The 14,881-nt window shown below is 42.4% G+C and overlaps 1 protein-coding gene across 1 annotated transcript in view; it reads left to right on the top strand.

Moving 5' to 3' along the window:
- LOC139106323 (RYamide receptor) overlaps positions 1 to 14,467 on the top strand; it is a 126,881-nt gene extending 112,414 nt beyond the window's left edge. Inside the window, exons 4-5 of the mRNA XM_070663013.1 lie at positions 828 to 1,044; positions 5,437 to 14,467. Coding sequence (XP_070519114.1) covers positions 828 to 1,044; positions 5,437 to 6,097 — 878 coding nt within the window. The 3' untranslated portion in view covers positions 6,098 to 14,467. The remainder of the gene's footprint in view (positions 1 to 827; positions 1,045 to 5,436) is intronic.
- Positions 14,468 to 14,881: the final 414 nt, after the last annotated feature.

The raw sequence follows: 14,881 nt of genomic DNA, 5'->3' as shown, positions 1-14,881 counted from the left end.
GTCGTGCGCGATAGATCGGTACGTGTCCAACACGGTTATCCCGCGAATTTATATCACTGTCCGGAATCCCACTCCGAATAACGTGCCGGGGCGAAGCGCGCCCGATCGATCGGAAAAGACGAAGTCTAACCCACTGGATTACATTTCGGATGGTAAATTGTGACGGTATTGAATCGCGACAAAATGACCCGCTTATATACCGGCGACCACAAAAATAGTGAAAGAAATAAAGCATTGGACGAATTTTCTAATCGATCCGCGTTAGCATAAACTCCTTTGCTCTTCATTCGCCTATCGAGAATTGCACTTTTCACACGTATACATTTTTTTTTTAATTTGCAAGATATTTTTTTTTTCTTAGATATTAAAATTATATATAGTTTTAATTTAAATTAATTTAAATTATTAATGTTACGTCGTAATAAAATCCCTGATTCAACGGGAAATCAGCCGAAATATAAGTTTTCAAAATAAATTACTTACGTGAAAAAAAAAAGTTTTGCGAGATTATGAATTCCGTATGAGGAAAGCGAATATACAGTCTGGCGGTGTATTGATTTCGGCAAGCTTTCCAGAAAACTTCCCGTGGCGTCTGCTACGGAAAGTAGACGGTTTGCGCGTATTAATTTAGACGTCGTTTCGAGTAATTTTGAGATTTCCGTGAGCGAACATTATTCGAGGCACATCTGCCGCGATCGTGTGCCCCCCCGCAATGTAATCCGCGGCGCAAAAAGTGCGGAACGTCCGGTGCTCTCGAGCGTTTCCAGATCGCGAGAGCTGTTAGAAGCTAATTACTTTAATGAGTTTCACGCCGGTTCTTTTTCTAGGAAACGCATTCCTCGTGAACGTGGCCCTGGCGGATCTGCTGGTGACTGGCCTGGTAATACCGGTCTCGGTGATCGTAATCCTGGCGGGTTACGCCGAGTCCCTGGGTGCCTGCCGATTCGAGTGGACCCTCGAGGCCCTTTGCTTCCTGGTGACCGTACTAACGTTGGCCACAATCGCCGCCGAAAATTACGCACGTCTGTGCATGCCCGCCGAAAGGTACAGTGGAAACGAAGGGTGGCACCCCCCGCGTAAAAGGGGTGCTTCCGCAATTTAACGCGTCAACTGTTACGTGACATCACGGTCGCGTTTCACTCCCTCCCTCCCTTCCCCCCTCCCGTCTACTTTATATCCCGTGAATCCTCTCGTAGTTCCGTGATAGCCGAGCGTTGTATACGTCACGCGAAATCGTCAAGTTCTCGGGAAAAACAACTCAACTGCAGTTAAGCCGTTCTTCCTTTTCTTCCGCGTTTCTGATTGCTTATACCACCGATTCACGTACAACCGACACGTTGACAGCCCTTTATTATTGAGAATATTCGCTCCGCGGGACGAAATTTATACCCTCGGAATAATTGGGTTTACTTTAAACTCTTTAAAGTCATCTGACGTTACTCACCGCGGTTTATCGTGCTAGAAATACAAAAGTTTATACCGTATAGATCTCGTAATCGTATTTTTGTGCCAAAACAGTCAGCGCGTTAAGTACAACGCTCAGTTTAATGACATCACGATTTTATGGCAGTATATGCGAATATCGCTTTCATAATGCGATGGTTACCCAATATTTTATATATTTATGGCTTTTCGGGACAATACGATTACAGTGCTGTGGTGCGAAAACGCAATTCTAAAGTAATGACACACATTGTGTCTGGCTCGGTACTATTTATATGCAAAACTCCAACTTTCTATGCAAATTCATTTGCTGCGACATTTCCATTTGCGCATAGACACAGTTCCGGATTAAAATGTTTCCTAGTTAGCTTTCATGGCGCAGGCTGAACACGTAATAATGCAATTCGTCGTCCAATCAGCTAAACATCACGTTAATCCATATTATTATTATTCGGGGGATTCTCGGTGCATTATACAATTTGTATCATTCAAAGCGTTGAAAAATTACTTCTTATCCCTTGCTCGAAAGGGCACGGTCGGAATGCATTAATGCAAGTTCCGCGCCGCGTTATCGATTACGTTTCTGTTAATACGGCGTTAGCAAAAACGGGATGCATAAGTAAGTCAGGAAGCGGAAGATTGATCAGCTTATTGCGAAAATAGTAGAAAATGGTGCTGACCTTTCGTCTGACCGTCGAAATGGCGCGAATCCAACTCTGGACATGAACGGTGACCCGGTGCCCGATCAATATTACAACCCTGTAACTGCCACCGCTCGGGGAGACGAGTCCGCTATTACCGTTATCGCGTCGTCTCATCCGGAATACTTCTCTCTCTCTCTCTCTCTCTTTTTCTCTCGCTCTTTTTTTTCTTTTTTTTTTATTCTTCATCGGGAGAGACGTCGGGCGGACCCGCTCGCGCCTGTGTGCCGACGGACGAGACGGGCGAAAGAGACGGCGAAACGCGTTGTCAGCGACGGAAACAGGCGGGCGAGGGAGGCACAGGCGAAGGGCGAGAGAGAGGCCCATCCGCCGTCGAATTAAGTGCCAGCTTCGGCGATCGAAAAGATATAGCACACGTGACCGTTGGCGCGATCAATAGCCGCTACATTCCTGCGATTGTCGGCGCTTTTTTGCCATCGGCTTCGCCACCACGCGAGACTTTCTTTTTACCCCTTGCGTCACGCCGGGAGGGGGAAGGGGGAGGGGAAAGGGGGAAAGAGAAGGGTTCTTCAAAGCGTCGCCTTTAACCCACGCGCTTTGTTTACGAGGTGGCGTTTGTCGGATACTAATTGAGCGGTCCGTTTCCGGAACGACGCGACGCACACGGAGTATATACGCCCGTTCTTGCCCCACGGCCGCTTTCCGTCACTCGCTCGGAGGGACGGACAGTCGAACTGATGTACGCCGGTGTAATCGTTAACAAAGTTTGTTATTTGTCCCGTAGGGTGGCATGAAAAATGGATCGAACCCCGGGGTGTCTCGATTTGTCGGACCCGCCGCAAAAACTAACAAACTCTCGCTCGCGCAAAGGCCAGGCAAAAAGGGCCTCTCTTTGGTTTGGTAAAAAGCGCAGGGGAAATGAATTTTTTAACGCGAATTTTATCGGCTGGTTGCGGTTTTCGATAACTAAATAAAGGACCGCGCCGCGTGATGCTTTGCCGATTAATCAAACCGAACTGTTTGATTATATAATCTAAAACGGAAATAATATTAATCCCATTTAGTTTTGAAGCGATACATTAAATATATATATTTTTTTTCTTTTTTTTTTACCGCGCCGGTCGGAGATGCGGGAAAAAATTACATTTTGCAGATCGCCGGGTTTATCTTTTTTTTTTTTTTTTAATATACCGTCGGTGCTGTTTAAGGGGCGCATTCGAGCTCTGTTTGAGAAGCGAGAGGACACGGAAGAAAAGGAAGGGACAATCAATTTTATCCCGCACGCTATCAGAACCAATATGTGAAGATGGAGTTAAATCCATTTATGGTTAGCACGTAAACAAGCTTTCGAACTTCATCAAACTGCCGCGACTGCCGACTAACAATTTGCCTTAATAAACACTTGCATTATCCTGTGCAGCAGGAGATTGTCTCCATTTCCATGTAAATAATTCACTTCGATCAAAGGCGAGGCTATCTGGTTCTTGCAGGCGGGTCTTCATTTGGCGCGGTCGTAGTAACATATATACCAAAACCTGTGCTTGTAAAGCTCTTTGGTCCCCGGTGGCCTTACCGCCGTCCGCGACAATAGCGGCCGAAAATTACGCCCGCTTGTGTTAACTGTTTGCCAGACGAAAGATAAAGCGAGTGCACCGGCGATTCCGGCAATCGATATACCCACGTTCCTGCAATTCCCCACGCATGCACATTCTTGTTCTGCCTCGGGGACGTTTTTTCTCGTAACAACTCTCTATTTCCGCTAACGATTATCGAGAAATTTATATAACCATTTTCGGGCAAACGTATACGCGCTCTCTTTCTGCTTTTTCTTTTTTTTTTCTTTTTTTTTCTTTTTTTTTTCTCTTTTTTTTTATTATATCGTGCCCTTTTTGCCGCAACGACTTTTTCGATGGTAATCACGCAGAAAGTCGGGCAGTATGTTTTCGAAAGGGACCGTTTTAAGAAAATATTCGACTATTCTCCATATCTGACTTTGATATCTTCACTAGGCAAGTGTTTCTAAGGCAACACCCTAAATACAGTAATATACAAGCCGGGTCATCGTTCGGGTCGAAGGTCGGCGTTCCGGCGGGGACAATAAAGGGAAGAAAATTATGACCGTGCCTGTTTACCCACAAAAAGATGAAGTGCGATGCACAGACAGATCGATAGCCAGGCTCTCTTTAAAATTGTGCCTTTTATCCGGAAATTACTACTCTACATTTTCAATATTTATTTAGTATTATCTCTGATGCTTTTCCGCGAGTGAATATTTTACGAATATTTCGGGCTAATGCTCTCCTACTGCGAGCAGATAACATCATTAGAGCTAGAGGGAAAATGATAACGTCATAATACATGCTTGAATATATTGCGTCGCTTGTAGCCGCCGTATGAAAATACCCTGCGATGGTTAACGTCGTTCGGTGGATATGGGTAATGTAAACACAGTGAATGGGGTAGAAATCAAATTACTATTATCAGTTTAAGCTATCGCGTATAATGGCGTATGGCGACCACTGCTTGGAACTTCGAGTTTGACGTTGAAGTGCTTCCACGGTTCTCTATCAGCGTCACGATCGAGTTCGTAATTTCGCATTCCGGACGACGTTCTCTTTAGCTTGAATTGCCGGAATTCGTAACCGATAGCAGACGATCCTCGGGAGAGAAACGACGACGACAACAACGAAGACGACGACGGCGGGGCGGCCACGACTACCGAGCGACGACTGCTACCGCTTTTCATACGCGCGCGGAAAGTTTCGCGACAATACGGCGTTACGGGGAAGTATTTTAACCGGTCGCGTCAGAAGAATCACGGCGAACACGTGGACTCGGGGAAGTTTCCTCGCATTGTAAACGAGAAATCGTCCGCCAGCGCTGCTAACTCCGTAACTACCGACTCGTTTTTCAAGCCCCTCGTTAATCCGCAGACTAGTACGACCAACTCCGTAATTGCAGTCGCAGTGTATCACCGAGGGAAATATTTTCTTTAATTGAATACGCCGTATAAGAAAGCCGGGACTTAAACAAGCTCGTGATGCAATTAAGGGGGAAATATCCATCCGACGAGACAACGTATTATCTCCTGTTATCTCCGCGCGAGATATCCCTAGGTGTATTCTAAAGAGCAACGGTGAATGAAATTAACAATAGTCTATATTGATATTGCGTTAAAACATTTTCCCTCTTCTTTTTTTTTTTTTTCCGACTTATTACTCGAAAGTTCAAATGATTTTGCGTTATGGAGAATTACGGACAACGCGCGTTTCCCTCCTTCCTCCCGTATTTCGTAATTAATATTTATTACAACATATTTTGCAATTTTCAGATACGCGCATTTGACGACGGGCCGTGTAACGGCTATTATCATCACCCTTTGGCTGATCGCCGTGAGCGTGGTCGCTTTGCAGTCGGTTCTGGACATAGGCCCCGACTTTTGCCGTCGCAGGCTCAGCGGTATTGCGACGGAGCAATTGGTAGGCGCAGTCGTATTAGTCTTGCTGCCGACATTGGCGACATTCTACTTCTACGTAAAGCTGCTCGTACGTGTGCGACGGGCCACGCGGGGCTCGTACAAACCGCCGGCCGTCTTCTCCTGGGACTACGAGCTCACGAAGACAAATATGTGCAGCTGCGTGATGTTCGCCGTGTTCTGGTTACCGTTCGGCCTGGCGGTCTTGGTGAATTCCCATGTTCCAGTTAGCACGCGCGTTCTGTACAACCTCGCCTGGTTCGCCCTGTCCAAGTCGTGCTTCAACAACCTGCTCTACTGCGTGGCCGACCGCCACTTTCGCAGCGCCTACGTCAAGCTTTTTCACTACTGCTGCTGCAAAACCACGGTGAGCTTTTCAAGGAGGCCTCGCGGCGGCGAGGGCAGGAACTCCAGCGACGTGCGCCTCCGTGTGCACATCATTCACTCGTACGCGAGCCCGTCGTCCTGCCGTCCGACCGTGGCCAGACCGAACGGACGTGACGTCTATGAGCTTTAAACGCGGCGCGATGCGGCGCACGTACGAAGTGCACAAAGCGGCAGAGGATGCCGCCGATAAAGACGTCCTCGCTGCGCCTGTCCGATGCGCTCGTTACGCAATGAGCGGGACTGCTTTCGCGAGATCGGACAATTGACGTACAAACGATGTCACGCCGGAGCTGTCCCCGGTTATTAAGCCTTACACAAAATTGATTCGCTTCGAACGTTTATTTTTTACACGGCGTGATTTCATTGCTTATCGCACGAGGACGACGGAAAACGAGATCCTTCGAGCGTAATTAATTTCGGCGCATTTAAAGACACGAATACATTGTCGTGTGATGTATTTATGAATACGCGTTTTCGATCTTTTTATTATATTTATAGTTAGTTTTATTATTTAATAACGATTCGTGAAAGGGTACTTTAATTTTTTTTATACGTACAGTGATTACTATTATTTCGTAAGGGAAGGAAAATCACCATGACTTACAAAATTGGCACTAAAGACGTACGCAACGTATTGTCGTTATGTGTTTAATATTACCCGCATAGAATATTTTCCATCTCGTTGGGCATATTTGTAAAATATAGTCGGCTGAAGCTAACGTGTAACGGCCCAATGTCTTCGACGATGATACGAACGGTTGCCGTCCAGTGGAAATGTTCTCTACGCGATAACTATGGATACGTGCGTTAAGATTTTATCAGAGAGCTTATGGACGTCGCATGCATTTACGGATCGAAGGACACGGGGTCCTCCGGTTATTCAAGACTAAAGTTTTAATCGCAAGGGCGTCGAAAGTGTTTAGTAATTGTTTCGTCTATATACACATACATATATATATACATATAATATATAATAATAACGGCGCGATGCATTTTCGTTCCGTATGAAATTTTTCGACGCGAGTACTTGATTACAAAATTCACCGGGCTCCTGGTATTATCATACGTCGCGTTCCGCTTAGATAGCGCACTTTCTCATTTATCGCGACGTCTACTCACCGCGGGAACGAAGCGGAGAAGCTTGTTTCTCCCCGCGAGATCTCATCTTGTAACAAGAGGGCGAGACGAGTGTCTTACTCGCGACAGCATTTTATCTGGCTGCAAGACGAGACGTGTAAAACGCGGAGGGAGGGGGGGGAGCGAGAAGGAAAATAAGGTTTTCCCAATCTCGATTAAATTTCTCGACGGAGCTTGCCGGGATTCCGAGAGGGTGGGCCGCCGGCCGCGAAGTTATACACGCCGCGCCCGCTCGAAGGGGAGTAATTTACGCCGGTGCGCTATAAGTTTCGCTATGTGCGAGATTTAAGCTCGACGAGGAGCACACGTGAGTAACGTCGCGTACGCCACATCCCGAATTATAGGCTCTCCGCCGCGGTAAGTCGACCGGTAGATGAAAATGCCGTAACGTTTAAGGAGGCACTTGGCGGGCGCTCATCATCCCCCAAAGTTAATAACATTCCGGTAACGAGGTGAAGTCAAGTGGATCGGATAAGGGCGATTCGATGATAAAGATGGCAATAATATCAGTTAAAACTTTCAGTGTTCCGCTCGCCTATCGATCTCGGCGTACGGCGATTTAGCGCGGGATCACTTTTAAAAAGCCAAGGAAAGAGTCTCCGCAGCCATTTATTATGTAAATCGGGAACGGTTCTCTTGCGGGGAAAGGTTCTTTTGATGGCGATCAAATAAGGATCAAAGTCAAGTACCGTAATGCATTGCCCTATTGGCGAAAATACATAAACTTTAAGTATTAAGGGATATAGATTCGGGAATAAATTTGACGGAGTGGAAAACTTTTTCCCGCTGAAGAAATAGAATTAGTCATTACGTATCGTCCTAACGCTCTACTGTTTAATATGTACACTCACAACCGCTTAACAAACGCCTATTTCTCGTCTTGTACTCAGATCGACTCGCTGTTTATTTTAAAATTAAAAAAAAAAAAGGGGGGGGGGAATATCATAACGCTGTTCAATTCAATTAATTTCGAATCTACATATCGCACGAAACGTGATTCTCGTACGTTTTCCCTAAAAACATATCTGGTTGCGAATAACGATTCTTATCCGCTAATATTACCGAACGCCTCCTGAGAAAACAAGAACATATGTTACACTTAATTACTGCCCCTTGTCACTTCGAATGTGGAAATAAGTTGCGCCTATACGTGCGCGGATTCGGATTAACGAGGCGCGCGGAAAGTTATGTACGACGGAACCGTCATATTGACGCGGGAATCGCGAACGATTTACGACGAAAGCCCTGGAAATTAACGCGAAAACACTTCTCGTTTGACCGTATCGCCTACCGAGGCTCTCCCCCCGTGTTCCGTGTAAAATCGGTTGGCGAATATTGTCGTGCCAATTATTCTGGAAAACGACGCCATTCTTCACCGCGGCCGGGTAATTCGTTACGTGCCGCGCGGCGATGCGTTCGCTTTGCTGCGTCGCGTTTTCTCGGGGACAGGCACCGTTTTCAGGGATCGCGATTTATTTAGCTGCGTTTCATTGGAGGACACTCGCTCGCGAGTGACATCGGCATTCGCTCTATTCGCGAGAATGCGCTTGCTCCGTCCGTACACGCCGCGCAGCTGCGATCGTAAGCATCAGATTTGCAATGCCACATTCGCCAGAGCAGCTTCCCTTCGTAAACCTATCGAACGTTTTTAAACAACGTGCCTGAATAAATCGTTAGCTTCTGAATTTCGCGTTTAGATTATATTCTGAAAATTACATACGCGCAATTTTATTTCGCGGCAAAGATTTTTAATTAATTTCATCAAATGCACAGCTTTGATTTTTATGAAAAAAAAATTAGAACGTTAATTACGTTTATTATAAAATTTGTAAATGTGAATTACGTTGTTGCGGTATTACGTTATTTTTAAAAATATAATGTTAAAAGAATTTATTTAACGCGTTTGAAATCTTGCTTGCAGATTACATGGCGGTATCTATTATTAAACGTTTTGTGCATTTTACGATCGCGGCTGTTCGGGTAATGCTAATTGTGTACTCAAGCACATATCTATCATGCTTTACATCTAGAAGTTTGTTCCGTTTGTACATATGTATCTTAATCATTAACAATAACATGCCAATAACGTTATCGCGCGCACATTTGTGTAAAGTAAACGTCTTAAAACGTGTTAATATCGCTTACCATTTACATTTCCATATCGTTCGACTCGAAATTTAAATTGACACGACTAACACGCGTTAAAAATGTATAGAAAAAAAAGAAAAAAAAAAAAATATGTATATTATATCATTTCTAATTATGTAAATTACAAAATACAATTTAAAGAGATCGCGTTATAAAATGTAACCGAACATATGAATGACGGTCTCACTTTGCGTACGTAAAAGAATAGTCGAGTGATATATATGTAGGTAGAGAATCTAACGTACGCGACTATATTGAACATGTATTGAATTGATAACGCGCTGTTACATGATCGATGCTGCGACCTAGACATGTAATGGGGCCATATATTTGTGACTGACAAACAATAACGATGATCGCGTTACGAGTATAAGCGTCAAATCTTTTTATTCGCATATCGAAAGAGAGAAGGTATAAAAATAGACGAAGGTGCCTCGCGTGACATAGAACAATGTTATTTCGAAATTTATGGACCTCGCGTGGACTTTAGGTTCAACGATATTTCTTCGAGAAAGGATATTTCTCCATTGCGACTGTTACAGTCCTATCCAATGAGCTTTCGTATTAGTCAACATAGTTTTTTTTTTTTTAAGTATAATAATTATTTTGATTGATCACTTTAAAAAGGAAACTAAAGCAAATTTTTATCACGAACTTTTGGAGAGAAATAAAATATGTATACCAATTAGGAACACTTTTGTTTTTACCCGAGGGTGATTATAAAAATAGATTTTTATATGGAATAATATCAGTCTTTGAATTTGTAATATGAAAATTAATAATTTTAATATTCAAGTCAACCAGAAAATTTACGTCGTAATGTTTGTGACAAATATTTTATTAGAAATTACTAATTGCTAATAAAAAAAAATAATGAATAATTTTTATATGGTTCTTTGTGGTTGTTTTAAAAAAGAAATAATAAAAAGACGAAAAAAAAGGGAGAAGAATAGAATTTCTAAATAAAAACGTAAAATTTTATATTAATATAGTTTTGTATGTTTAATATCCGGCGACATACGTATGTGGAAATATGAAAAATTGATTTATGTATTTAATTCTCAATGCGGACAATATTATTTTTTTATTTTTATATGTACGACAATCTAGTAAAAAAGGTCGCTAATTGAAATATGTAGTAACGTCACAATGGATAAAAATATTTTTTATATCAATACACGACAGACTTTTAAATCAAAAACTTAAATATGTGTAGTACTGTTATTTTTATGACTGGATAAATATTTTGTATTTGGCGGATCCAGATGTAATTTTTACGAGAAGTGAAATTTTATATACACGAAATGTGAATATAATATTTTACAAAATGAAAAAATAATAAGGGCTGAAAAGAGAAACTTTTTTTTTATTTTAATGAGTTAAAGAGTAAACTTTACACTGACAAAAATCAAATACCTCGTCTTTCCTCGCATAAAATTCCGCTCTGGTTCCGCCGCTTACGTTTCGAGGTTTACATTTACAAAATAAGCTTTCATATGTATATATTCACCGAATATAAATTGTCTTATGGTCATATTTAATTGATAATTATTGCAATGCCGTATCTTTCATGACTGTGTCTGTAATGTCGCATTTTACATGCCTTCTGTCAATCTGTGATCATACTTTTAGGTATGATTGTTCGGGTAGTATGGTAACGAGCGTATGTTATATCGTCAGGTTTTGCACATTCTGTCCGATACGGATCAGTGGTCTCGATTGTTCGAGACAACACCCTCGCGATGTACCTTCGCAGACGAAATTGAGCGTAACGAGGTCTTGTTGAATACGATAAAAGCAGTTCGACATTCTAAACGTTGATAATCGCCTTACAAAGTGTGCGAAGTTTGACTACCCGATCCTCGCGGGCGTAGTGTGCAAAATTTGAAATTGAAATTTAAGCGTCTTTCGCGACAAGAACTTTGATAAAACATCCGACGAGTGGCCGCGCATTGATCAAATGTATGCGAGAGGAGAGAAATATTCGGCACGCGGGCGAGATTTTATCAAAAGTTCCGCCGGCCGAAACCGGAGTTTCCGGGGAACGCAGGCAGGCACGGCAAGTGCCGCCGGGGCGATAATGCTTGAGAAATGGGACCAGGAATTTAGCTTCTCGTGACGTAATACTTTCTTTTTCTTCCTCTCCCCCGACTACTTTTGTATATCACATCCGCTTCTTTCATTCCCGGGGATTAGAAGCGCCCTCGGATATTCGCGTATTACCCCGCAGGCCACGGGGAAACTTAATACGCGGCCCGATAGAGAGGAATTCTCATCGACGCAATTCCGTAAACGAATTTCCAAGTTTGAGAGACGGGGAGAATTCGTAGTCAAATGGCTCGGCTTTGTCTGCTTTCGCGTACTTGCCTTAGCGTTAACTTGCAAGCAAGCATCTAAGTTAAATAAATGTCCTATCTATACTCTGGTGTAATGTATTTACGAATGTACGACCGGCGCGTCCTTTGTGTACGTGTATAAAGCGCGTGTGAGATGCGTAGTCATGGGTTTGCGAACGTGTCCATTGATATGCATATGATGGAATATTGACGACGAATGTCAAACGCGTAGATAAATAAAAAGGTCGACAAAGCGCTGCATGCTTCATCGATGTTCAATACCGCGCGATTAGCTATCTTAGAGAATCTCAAAAGCACGTTTCTTTATATTTTATAGCGAGATTTAATGTATTTCTTTCTCGCGCATTTTGCGCCGTATATTTTCTCGCTCTGTCTTCGAGGCGTTGATAGTCGTAGCTTGTGCAATGTTCGTCCATAAAATAAATATTTTATAAGAATGATGCAATGTATTCTCAGTTACTATTATATTACGATTAATATTACTACATATTAATTTATATAATATATGTATATTTTATTGTATAACGTAGAATCTAATGATTCTTTTTAAGACACTATTCTTTGTAAGTATGACTGACAGCGAGCGATATCTATCTGTAAACTACTTTTAATTATAAAAAAAAAGAAACATTGTTTGCGATAAATATAATAAGTTTGATATATTTCGTAAATTGTTTGAGAAACGTTTATTAATCTGCGATCTTTCCGTTGTCGTTAAAAAAAAAAAAAAAAAATATACCAAGGGCACAATAGATGGAATGCCGCTAATTGCAGGCTAATTATAGGAACGTCTAATGTAACGTTTAAAACGCGTATGCCTTTAATGCCCTCGACACGTTGTATTGAAAGCTCGTAAAACATGTTAGTGTTCGTTCGCGTTTGGGTATCTGGCTTTGTAGTGCGTTAGACTTTAGAGCGTAGCGGTAGATGTAGTGGACCGTGTTAGATGACCGGCAGAGATAAATTGTCTTAAATAATAGAGAGACGTAACATTTCCGGTGCGCTATCCTAGCGTAATCGTCGCTGTCGACAGTCGCACGGCCTTGCGAGAACCGGGCCATCAAGTGCCGCTTTCGCAAATTCTTGCGACTGTCTAAGCTTTACCCTGAAGGATGCGATTAATTCTGACGGGTTTCGTACAAACTCGCCGGGGCGAATTCTCTCGTCATGGTGGGATGCGTGTCCCGACGAAGCCTCATTCTAACAAATTTGTACCGAGCGTCGGAAATAATCATATATATCGGAGTAAGTGGATGCGATTATGGCAAGCGCGCCGTGTGATTAGGACCTCTACTGTAATCATCGGGACGCATTTCATTAATACTGACGTTTTCGTGCGAATTCGTTAGAACCAGTTATCGTCGGAACACGCACTCGCTATGATTATACCCTTGGGATATGATCGTGGTGGGTATACGTGTTCCGACAGCACCGGGTTCTAACGTGCGGGCCATCACACAGAGCAATTCAACTGCATCGAAATAAGCTTCATCGGCTGCATTAATATACAATAGGATGATAAATGCATCGGTGGACGGTCGGGAACAAGGGATGTTATTAGATAAGCTATGCCTTTTTTTTTTTTTTTTTTTTTTAAACCCTCCCTTTGCGTTATCGCGATGCTGTTTCTATCACGCTTCGCATGTCGATTAAAGTTCGAATTTGAAAGGGAATTATAACGAGAGGCAATTGTCGCCTGAATTATTAATTGACTTACCTTATGAGCTGCACGATTTCCAAGTCCAACGGTGTATTTCGATGCAGTTGTTTAATTCTCGAGCTTTTCTTTTCTGCAACTTTGTTGGAACGTGGTTTCCGTAGAACACGCAAATCACCGTGGCACTATTCTCATTCGCCGCTTCAAACTTCGTTGCCTATGCAAAAAGAAGCAATTGTAATCCGTTTCTACGTACGTTCGCGCTAGTCGCGATGTGATTACGCGGATTTATTACGCGAAACAAATTGCAACGTTGTTTACGAGCATATTATTGGATATGCTACGCGGCCTCTCGATGTAAAATATAATCTACAAGCATGCTGTTGACGATTATTATACATAGTCATTGAGCGGAGGACTGTATTCGAAACTTTGAGGACCACGAACTCACAATAACCATTAGTCATGGACCTACGTAGATTATACGTTTACTTCTTCGTTTTTTCTTCTTTTTAATTCTTTTTTTAAACGAGTGTAGCCGTCGCGATCGAGACGCCCTGTACGCCTGGGCCGCGTTTTTACGCGCAAGAGTCGCAATATTAATCTGTCGTAACGTAAAAAGAAAAAAAGAAAAAAGAAAAAAAAAAGAAAAAAAAATAATAACCGGGCCAGTAAGCCCATTTATCGGTGTCGTGTCGTGATAAGTGTCCATACTGTCTCGTAAAAAGACTCGTGAGCGTAACGGCATTGTCTAATCAATTGATAATCAACTGTACCGACTCGATTAACACGAGAGTAGCAAAGTAGAAGTCAGGTTGATGTACTGTATTAACTGGTAGAGTAGCACGAGGCTAGTCTTGTAGAACGAATACGTAGAGCAGCAAGGTCTGCGAATATTAACAACCTGTCCCTCTGGCCGTAGAAAAAAAAAAGATAAAAATATTGTAAGTCGACGAATAACTATGCTGTTACAAACGGACTATATAAATGTATTTATTTTGTACTAAATGTATTTCGCATCGATGTAAATTATTTTATTTATATATTTGTTAATTTATTTTATTTATATTTCCTTTTTGCGAAGCGCCGACGTAGCGCCGCAGCCACGTCGGGGACGACATTCTGTTTTTTGTGGACACCTTACCGTGGACTGTGTAAATGTAAATTTTATAATGTTGTAATAAAAGTGCGTTTCTCTCTCTTTCTTTCTTAAAGCGCTGTGAAATCGATGCACGTTAGCTGTAGATGGTAGATAAAAATATTCTGTTTCTAGGCTATCTGGTTAGGCGTAGCTAATCGTATGCGACTTCGTAAGATCTTTAATTTCGCCACGGCGTAATTAAGCCGCTAGTTAATTTGATGTTTTAGATCATAGATTTTATTCAGCCGCAGTTAATTTAGTATGCTCTGAAGGTTTTATTGATGTTGCCCGGCGCTGAATTTATCTTCGATCAACCGATTCGACGAGATTTATTTTAGAGACTCGGATTTTAATATAGAATTTTTATTTATAATTTTATGCATTGTACGTCTTCGTATATGAATCATTGAAATTGAGGTTGGAGCGCAAAAAAGAATTCAACGTATAATATCACCGCCGCTCGGCTTAATCGGA

This window comes from Cardiocondyla obscurior, linkage group LG10 (genome assembly GCF_019399895.1).
Source record: "Cardiocondyla obscurior isolate alpha-2009 linkage group LG10, Cobs3.1, whole genome shotgun sequence".
NCBI classification, from domain to species: domain Eukaryota; kingdom Metazoa; phylum Arthropoda; class Insecta; order Hymenoptera; family Formicidae; genus Cardiocondyla; species Cardiocondyla obscurior.
The sequence above is the reverse complement of the archived record's forward strand: the minus strand, read 5'-3'. Positions and strand labels throughout refer to the sequence as shown.